The sequence below is a fragment of the Fukomys damarensis genome, unplaced genomic scaffold (assembly GCF_012274545.1).
Source record: "Fukomys damarensis isolate Sample0158 unplaced genomic scaffold, DMR_v1.0_HiC HiC_scaffold_16, whole genome shotgun sequence".
Taxonomy (NCBI): domain Eukaryota; kingdom Metazoa; phylum Chordata; class Mammalia; order Rodentia; family Bathyergidae; genus Fukomys; species Fukomys damarensis.
In genome coordinates, this window is record NW_022900928.1 from 103908710 (window position 1) to 103918910 (window position 10201).

Genomic DNA, 10201 nt, shown 5'->3' on the forward strand with positions numbered 1-10201 from the left:
GAAAAAAAAAAAAAAAAAAAAAAAAGAAGATGTTACAGATGTTAAAACAAGCTAAATGAACTCAGCCTTTCCCATAATTTTATTACAAAATTGATACTTGAAATGGAAGGCTTTTGAATTATCTTTTTATAGCTATATTAATTTTAGAACATTTTGGGAAATGCTGATGAGATCTTCCTATATATAAACACTCATATTTTGGTGGCTCTTATTTCTTTAGCAGCAGTGGGAGTAGTGGAGGAAGCCACCCAAGTAGTCGGAGCAGCAGTCGGGAGAACAGTGGAAGTGGGAGTGTGGGGGTCCCTATTGCTGTTCCTACTCCGTCTCCTCCCAGTGTCTTTCCAGGTAAAACATGAATGGTGCTTTCTCTTTACTTTCCTGTCATGAATTTGAATTCAGTTTAAGATTTAACTATAGTGCATTTTCTTCTTAATCAGGATTATTTTATTCCATTAGGACCTCATGAATATTGGAAAGTTTTTATGTATTTGTTATTTTAGCCAAGTACTGTAATTTATTCTTACTTTTTGCGTACTTCTCTTATTTGGTTTTATCCTTTGATGCTGTGGCTCACTTGGTGCTCTAAGGTCTCAGGTATCACTTTGGTATGAGTCAGGTGTTTAACTCCAGCTGGTGTCGTGACAGTGCGTGTCTTTGGACATAAAGGAGACCTGGTGTGAGAATCATCTTGGTAACCAAAGCCAGCAAATAGAAAAAAAAGTTTTGACAGTTATTATTAGTGGAATGATGGAATTTAGTAGTCTCTGAAATGCTACACTTTTTTCTCTTAAAAACAGAAAATTGCTCTTATTTGATCTGAAGAAATAGTGTTAAACTTTAATTTTAAAACTGTGACGAAACAACTGAATAGAATATTACATATTTACTTATCATAGTAACAAGTAGATAATACCTTTTAACAAATTATGAAAAAAGATTTGTGGGTTTTTTTTAAAGTTCTTTTTTACCTGATAAGAGATTATCTGGAATATGTATCCTGTTTCCTGATTTGTATAATTCAAATGGAATACTGTTTTGAAAGTGTATGATGTTTAATTTTGTATACTATTGACTGAATGTTATGCTAAAATAACAATATGCAGCAAGTACTTTTTTCCAGAGTGGTGGCTTTTAGGTAAAAAAGAAGGTTTTTTTTCCCCCTGGTATCGGGGATCAAACTGGTGAGGCAGGTGGCAGAACCACTGAGCCAAATCCCCAGCCAGAAAGTCTGGTTTTTAAATGAGTTAAAAAATCTGTACATTTCCCTGAGCATCTGTAATTACTGTCTGCACACTAATCGCCCTTTACCATAAGTATCATGCTATTTTCAGCTCTCTCTCTTGGTTAGCATTGAGCACTGAATGTCTAACATGAACTCTCTCTAATGCCTTTTCTGCCTCTGCCTCACGTGACTACTCTTTAATGCTGCCTCTTGCTCCTCTTTCCCCTCAGCCCCTGCTGGCTGTGCTGGTACTCCTCCCCTTCCTGCTACTTCTGCATCTGCCCCTTCCCCTCTTGTTCCTGCTACTGTCCCCTCCTCCGCTGCCCCAGATGCTGCTGCTGGGGGCACCCAGACCCTTGCTGATGGCTTCACTTCTCCAGCTCCCCCTGTTTCTTCCAATCCACCTACAGGTGAGTATTGGCTAATGCCTTGGCAGGCAGACCTGGGCATCTGGCTGTTCTCTTACCTGGAGCACCAGCTTTATGATTTTTTTTTTTGTTTTAGCTATACTTTGTATTTAAAAATAGGAGGAATAATACACTGACTTCAATGCCATGTGACCAAAGATTCAATTTCCTGGGAAAATGAGGGTAAATTTTCTCATATATTTTTCCAGTAGGGAAGCACATATATACATGTAAAAAAATTGTTTGCATTTCACTTATTAAAGACTTGTGAATTTAATATGGAACTACCTTCTGTATGGTTTGGAGAAATTATCATTATAAATGTTATAGGTTAAGTAATTATAATAGTTCTAAGTTACATTTTATAGGAAATATTTTATATAACAATTTGAAAACCTCTGTTAAGTCTATTGTAACAGAATCTGTTGCTTATTTTAACAGTACTAGAAACTGGAAACTCAGACAATGGACCTCTCAGGTTTATTTGGGTTGACTGGCATTTTAGTTTTTAAAAATTGCAACCTAAAATCTGTTTTCATGGGGCAAACAGTAAAGACTTAATTGCTACAAAATACATTGAACAGTTAATGTGAAGCTGATTAGTAAAGAGGCTCTTACCTATTTTAAAATGTATGTGTGTGAACACATCACCTTGTGTTTAGCTTGCCAATAAAGTATTTCACAAAGTAAATATTCAACTTTGCTTCTGTAGCCAGCTGTTTGCATGTTTTAAAAGACAGTTAAATTGGATTTTGCACAGTGTTCTATTGGAGTAGCTTCTATAATAGTATTTATAAAGCTTTTTATAGAGGATAAATGTAGACATTATTATTTGTTCTAAATACAGTATACCTTGTTAGGCCAGACTAACTAGTTAAGATTATCAGAATCTTGTTGTGCTCTTATATCACTAAAGAATATTGTCTTTATGTTGACTATAGACCCAGAAAGGACAGATTGCCTTCAACTGAGAGTCAGCATTTTAGTAATCAAATAATAATTTAATAACAAGATTCCTGGCTGATAGTGTTCATCAAATAAATATTTGTTATGTAAGTTATTGTTGTTAGAGTATAGTTTTTAAAAATAAAAATGAAGGTAAATATTGTAATAATTTTGTTTATACAGTTGCCTCTTTGTTTTTGGGTGCTAGAAATTGAACCCAGGGCCTTCATACTTAGCTACAACTGCAGCTGTTTTTCTTTCTTTTTTGTTTTTTTGAGACAGGATTTCACTGTGTAGTTCAAGCTGTACTTGAACTCATGGCAGTCCTCCTGCTTCAGCCTCCCAAGTGCTGAGATTACAGGCATGTGCCACCATATCTTTTGAGACAAGTAGCCATGTTGTTTCATGTTTATGTATTTATTCCTTTTTCTTTTTTTTCTCATTGAGTTTATTGGTACATTTTAGGTATACAGTACAGTTACATTCATCATTGGAATCTTGTACCTCTACATGACAGGTCTTGGTTCTCATTTTTTCCCCTTATCCCTGCTCTCCCTTCACTCTCTCCTCCTCCTCCTATTTTGTTTGTTTGTTCTTTTTTTGTTTTTTGAGACAAGGTCTCACTATGTAGTTGACTGACCTGGAACTCACTGTTACAGCCCAGGCTGGTCTTGAACTCACAGTGATCCTCCTGGCTCAGCCTCCTGAGTGCTGGGATCACAGGCGTGCACCACCATGCCCGGCTCTCCCTTTCCTGTTTACAAAGACTTTATTTCCATTTTTTCATTTTCTAATTTCTTTTTCCTTTTCCCTTATTACCTTTCCCCTACCCATCCCACTTCCCCTACACCTTTAGCCCTTTTCTTCCTATTTCACATTGTCAGTTATATCACTTGGATCTTATGTACTATTATAGTTTTTCACACCAGAGAAACTATTTGGTATTTACACATATGTGACTTATTTATTTCGTTTAGGAGTATATCCTCAATATATATTCATTTTCCTATGAATAACTCTAATTTCTCCTTCTTTATGGCTGAGTAGTATTCTATTTTATAGAAAAACCACATCTTCTTTATCCAGTTTCCAACTGATGGGCAAATGGGCTGTTTCCAAGTTTTAGCTATTACAAACTGTGCTGCTATAAACATAGGTGCACATATATCACTGTGATAAGATTCCTTTAATTCTTTTGGAAAGATACCCAGCAGAGGGATGGGGTCAAATGGAACCTCTAGTCCCAGATCTTTGAGGTATCTCTATATTGATTTGCATAGTAGTTGCACCAGTCTGCACTCCCACCAACAATGGAGGAGGGTTCCTTTCTCCCTGCAACCCCACCAACATTTGTTATTGGTTGATTTCTTGATAGAAGCCATTCTTTGTGGGGTGTGGTGGAATCTCAGTGTTGTTTTCATCTGTATCTCTAGAATGACCAGTGATGTGGAACATTTTTTCATATATTTACTTGCTGCTTTTACTTCTTTGTCTGAGAATTGTCTGTTTATTTCAGATGCCCATTTTTATATTGGGTCTTTATATTTGGGGGGGCTGATTTTTTTGAGTTCTTTATATATTCTAGATTATAGTCCTTTGAGGAGCAGCTGGTAAAAATTTTTTCCCACGTTCTGGATTGTCTTTTAGTTCTGTTGATGGTTTCTTTTGCAGTGCAGAAGCTTTTTAATAAGATGAGATCCCAGTTGTTGATTACTTCTTTTAGTTACCATGCTACTGAGGATTTGTTCATAAAGTCTTTTCCTATGCCAGTGTCTTCAAGAGTTCTGCTTAACTTATCTGCCAGCAAATTTAGTGACTTTTTAAACATTTAGATCTTTAATCCACTTTGGATTTTAGTTTAGTGCATGGTGAAAGATAAGGCTTAATTTTAATCTTTGGCAGGTTGAAATCCAATTTTTCCAACACCATTTATTAAAGAGGCTATCTTGCCTCCACTGAGGATGGTTGGCTCCTTTGTCAAAGACGAGGTAGCTGAGTATGTCTGGAGTTGTTTTTGTATCTTCCAATCTATTCCACTGATCCTCAGATCTGTTTCTTTGCCAGTACCATGCTGTTTTTATCACAGTGGCTTTGTAGTATATTTCAAATTGGGAATTGTTTTACCCACTGCCATGTCTCTGTTGCCTAGGATGGCCTTTTGCTATTCTAGTTCTCTTCTGGTTCCAAAGGAATTTTTGGATTCTTTTTTCTAGTTCTGTGAAATATAGTGTTAGAATTTCAATTGGCATTGCATTGAATCTGTGTAGCAGTTTTGGTAGTATGGCCATTTTCACTATGTTGATTCTTCCTACCCAGGAGCAGGGGATATCTTTCCATTTTCTTATATCCTCTTTGATCTCTTTTTTCAGAGTACTGTAGTTTTCAGTGTAGAGGTCTTTTGCTTCTTTTGTTAGATTGATTCCTAGATACTTCATTTTTTTGAATGCTATTGTGAAAGGAATTTTTTCCTTTATTTTTCTCTCAGTGAGTCTGTTATTTGTGGATAAGAAGGCTATTGATTTCTGGGTGTTCACCTTGTATCCAGATACTCTACTGAATCTGTCAATTAAATCTAGAAGTCTTTTGGTGGAGTTTTTTGGGTCTTCAATGTAGAGTATCATATCGTCAGCAAATAATGACAATTTAACTTGTTTCTTTCTTGTTTTTATTGCTTTAATTTCTTTGTCTTATCTAATTGCTATGGCTTATGTTTCCAGAACTATATTTAAGAGTAGTGCTGATAGTGGGCATCCTTGTCTTGTACCTGATTTTAACGTTTTCAGTATTTGGCCATTTAATATGATGTTGGCTGTTCATTTTTCATAGATAGCCTTTATTAAGCTGAGATATAGACCATCTATTCCAATTTTTTGCAGGGTTTTTTTCATGAATGGGTGTTGAATTTTGTCAAATGCTTTTTCTGCATCTATTGACCGTTCCTTTTTATTTCTGAATACTGTGTGTTTGTATGATGTCCCAGAATCTGTCTCTTTGCCAGTTGAAGGACATTTGGATTGTCCTTAGTTTTGAGCACCATAAACATTCACATACAGGCCTCTGTGCAAACACAGGTTTATTGCATTTGAGTAAATGTCTAGGGGTAGGAATTTGAGCTTGTATAAGCAAATGTTGAACTTTTACACACAGTGCCAAATTATTTGCCAAACTGGCTCTGAAATTTTCTGTCTGTCAGCAGATGTGTGAGTTTTAGTTGCATCCTTGTCAACACGTGGTCCCTTCAGTTTTTGATAGTTTTTCATGTGGCCATCCCTTCACTTTTTTTTTTTTTTTTTTTTTTTTTTGTACCTGGGCATTGACTCAGGGTCTTGGCCCTGGTGAGCATCCCTACCCCTTTTTATTCTTTTATTTTTGGTATAGGATCTTGCTAAGTTGCCCAGGCTGCGCTCTTTTGCCATCTTTTTGCTCCAGCCTCCCAGAGTGTTCCTTGTCTTTTTCATAAGTTTTTCCCCTTATCAGTGAGTTTGTTTATATTTTGAATTCTTTGTCAGTGATGTGAGTTGCAAATATTTTATTCAGTTTTGTAGTTCAGTTTATATTCTTACTTGTCAGGGACCCCTTGTAGTCAGGTTCCAATACCCACCTGCCCAGTGTACAACGCAGGCCTGAGAAAAAGATACAGTGAGAGACTTAACTAGGGGAGAGAGAAAGTGGAGTGTCAGGATGACCATTGCTGGTGCAACCCACAAAGGTGCTGGACAGTCCCAGGCAGTGACTGTTTCCCCCCCGCAGGCATTGACTTTTATTGGCAATCAATTGGGGTAAAGGTAGCTGTGTGGTTTCTATGGAAATTAATGTAAATAAGGCTCATAAAGGACAAGGCAAAGCATTCTCAAATTAGGAACAGAATAGACAAAATATATGTTGCAATTAGAACCTTGTCCTTCTAGTCTGAAGGTTTTAGTTGTGTGAACAGAATTTGGGCACAAGTTACTTTGCCCTCAGCAGGTAGGCTTCAGCCATACTCACTTTTGTCACCAAGCCAGTAGTAGGGTTAGTGCTTCACAGCCTGCATTGGGGATTGTCCTGTTACAGTCCTCTGCACTTACTGGTGTCCTTAAAATAGCAAAAGCTCTTTAATTTTTATTAAATCCAGTTTATTGTTTTTTTCTTTTATGGATTGTGATTTTGTGAGAACCTTTTGCCCATAGTCATAAATTTTTTGGGTTTTCTTCTACAAGTTTGAAAGGTTACGTTTTGTAGTTAGGCCTATGATAACTAGCCATTTTTTAAAAGTTTGTTCTAAAACCCAAATAAGATAAATTCCTCATTAATGGTATAAATAATGTTTCTTTCATGCATTGTCTTTGAATCACTGCAGATTTCTAACTTATGTGAGAATTTAGACTGGATCTAACTATTAAATTCATACGGTATTAATAACCAAATTTTTTAACTTGAAGATGCTAGTTTGTTCTAGATTTAATTATTATAATAATGCATGTCTGTCTAGTCGTTCAAATGGCTAAATGTACATTTTAAATAATAGTTGATTGTCTGCCTGCCTACCTTTCAATAAGGTTACTGAGACTGCTCAGTTGATAGTAGATTAAATATAAGCCTGAATACTCCAGCTTTTGTGCAGCAGAATTGAGTTGCAACTTTTAATACATATGTGAAATGAGTAAATGTGATAGTAAATTTTGAGTACTGTATTTTTGCCATGTTCTTTATCTGACTCCTTGTGGATCCAACTTTTATAAATTTATGGGATTTCTGAAGAGCAGTTTTAGTTATGTGAAGCATTCTGTAGTCATAGATTAGATGACAGATTGTCAAAAGGGCTTTTCTTTTCACTGCTTCCATCCCTTTCTTCATCCTTGCCTTTCCCCTGTAGGTTTCCTCCCTCCTCTTCCTCTTCTTCACCCCGTTCTTCTCTTCCACTTTCTTCTCCCCCAGCTCTCTTCCCCTCCTCTTCCTCTGTTTGTTTTGATTTTTTTTCCCATTTGTCTGTGCCTGTCTCTTGCTTTCTGAGTGTGTTCTCTCCTGGGTGTTCTGGTGCTCTGTCTATGATAGGTCCTCAACTGATTGGGGGCTAAATGGAGTCAAGTAAGGGTAAAGCCAAGGTAAAATTTGGAAACTAGCAGGGCATGGTGGCACATGTGTAGCTTCTAAGGAGGCTGAGGCAGGAGAATCTCAAGTTTAAGGCCAGCCTGGGCAATTTAGATTGTCTCAAAATAATATTTAGGGAAAAAGGACTGGGGAGATGAAACTCAGTGCAACAGTGCTTGCTTAGATTGTGCAAGGCCCTGTGAGTGGAGGTGGGGGTCAATTCCCAGTGTTGAAAAAAAATTAGGATCTGGATTTTATTAGGAAATTGTATGGCTCAGGGAAGAGTTTGCAGTTGGCATTAGCTATTGAACTCTCAAGAGCAAAACAGGGTGAAATCGATGATGAATATGCACACGTTCAGACATGATATTACAAGTAAGATATGTTTCCAGTCATTTTTTTGTTTTTGTTTTTTTGTTTTTTTGAGGCAGAGTCTCACTATACAGTTGAGACTGCCCTGGAACTCAATATGTAGCCCAGGCTGGCCTCGAACTCACAGTGATCCTCCTGCCTCAGCCTCCCGTGTGCTGGGATTACAGGCATTCGCCACCATGCCTGGCACTAGTCATTTTTTATATTGTAGCTTTTTCATAGTTACAGATTTCATAAAGTAATTTGTTTTGGTACTGGGGATCGAACTCAGGACCTTGTGCTTGTTGAGGCAGGCTGCAGCATCACTGAGCTAAATCTCTGGCCCCTTCATAAATTAATTTAAAGACAGTAATTAATTTTTTTGGTACCAGGGATCGAACTCAGAACCTTGTACTTGCAAGGCAGGTATGTTGCCACGGAGCTACATTCCCGGTCCCAACAAAAGTAATTTTTGAGATGAGTGTTTTTTATTGAATAAAGATACAGGTTTTTGATAAGGAGTTATGTCATCAGATTTTTTGCTGAAATACTTTGTTTTCCTTTAAACAAATTTCTTTGCTACCTTAATTGTATTATTTGTTTGCATTATTATTTTGGAGTAAGATTGTGTATTAGATATTTTTTTTTCTTTTCTCAGTGTCACTCTTACCATGTTGAGTTTAGTTTCATTTGTTGAGTAGTTGCTTTTTTAGAGGAAAGTGATTGTTTTAGTTTATTTTGTGCTGCTATCCTAGAATACTACAGACTAAATAATTTATAAGTGATAGAAATCTGCTTGTGGCTGGACCTGGTGGTGCAATGCCTGTAATTTCAGCATTCTGAGAGGCTGAGGCAGGAGGATGACGAGTTTAAGCCCAGCCTGGGCAATTTAGAAATGTAGTGAGACCCTGTCTTTGAAAAACAGGCTGGTGGTGTAGCTCAGTGCAAAGGCCCTAGGTTCAATCCTCAGGATGGCAAAAGAAAAAGAAGCTATTTCTATAAGTGAATGGGAAGTCCAATAGCAAAGGCCCTGTATTTCTGTATCTGGGATGGCCTTCTTCTTGTGTTGTCTGTGGAAGGCATCACAGGGGAAGAGCATGTACAGAAGAGAAAAAAAAAAAGGGTGGGCAGGTGAGCCAGCCTACCCTCTCATCAGGAACCCACTCATTCTTGTGAAGCACAGCACTGTCACTTCTTAAAGGTCCCATCTGAACACTGTCAGACTGGGAGTAGGTTTCCAGCAAAAAAGCTTTGAGGGACAGTCAAATCACAGCAAAGTCTGTGAATTTCAATTAATTTAATGATTTTGGAAACCCCATAAATGATTGGTAAAATCCTAATGTTAACTAGTAATCTGTTTAGATGTAGCTTTTCCAAACTCAATCATATTTTCATTTACTTCTTGCTTTTTTAAAAACTTTAGTATTTATCAGTAGATGTTCTCAGTACACATTGATGACATTCATTGTGGGGAATTGGTACACATACATAACACATCTCAATTTTTTTTCCCCCCTTTCCTCCACCCCCTTTTATTTTTATTTTTCTGCTTTTGCATTTTGATATAGTGCTAGCTGAGTGATACCATTCCTCTTGTGTTGATTTTCAGATAGCAGTAAAATGGGCTAAACATTTGTTATTTTTAATAATTTTAGTATGATTTGGGCAATATACATAAGTATTTTATTATCTGAGAGCTTTTCTTTTATTTATCCATCTCTTCCAGGCCATCCTGTTCAGTTCTATAGCATGAATAGGCCTGCTGCTCGCCACACACCCCCTACCATAGGAGGCTCCCTGCCCTACCGACGCCCTCCCTCTATAATGTCGCAAGTGAGTCTTCAGAACCAGATGAATGGTGGACCTTTTTATAGCCAGAATCCAGGTAAGATTTTCCTTTGCATTTTATGTAATATATCTATTTTAAAATCTTCAGTTAAAAAAAAAAACCCTTTAATTACAAATAATTGGCACATTGTTGGTGGTACTATTTTTTGAGTGAGTGGCAGAGTGAATGAATACTTGATGAATACTTGGTTGTTAATAATACTTTCGAAACCCTCTTAAAAAAAAGATCAACCCATGATTTCCCTATAAAGTTGTAGAGTCTCATTTTTTTGAGCAGAATAGCAGAATTCTTTTGAATGTGTTAGTGGTTACTTTCTTTTTTTTTTTTTTTTTTTTTTTTTGTCCGGGTAGACTTTGG

General features: G+C 36.9%; 1 protein-coding gene across 21 annotated transcripts in view; it reads left to right on the plus strand.

Moving 5' to 3' along the window:
* Nucleotides 1-10201, plus strand: part of Abi2 (abl interactor 2) — a 67315-nt gene that overhangs the window by 17561 nt on the left and 39553 nt on the right. For 7 of the 21 annotated variants that reach the window (XM_033764551.1, XM_033764553.1, XM_033764554.1 and 4 more), the window contains 3 exons: nucleotides 221-345; nucleotides 1453-1632; nucleotides 9722-9880. In XM_033764551.1, coding sequence (XP_033620442.1) covers nucleotides 221-345; nucleotides 1453-1632; nucleotides 9722-9880 — 464 coding nt within the window. The remainder of the gene's footprint in view (nucleotides 1-220; nucleotides 346-1452; nucleotides 1633-9721; nucleotides 9881-10201) is intronic. The other 14 variants (XM_033764564.1, XM_033764565.1, XM_033764555.1 and 11 more) reach the window with 3 other exon arrangements.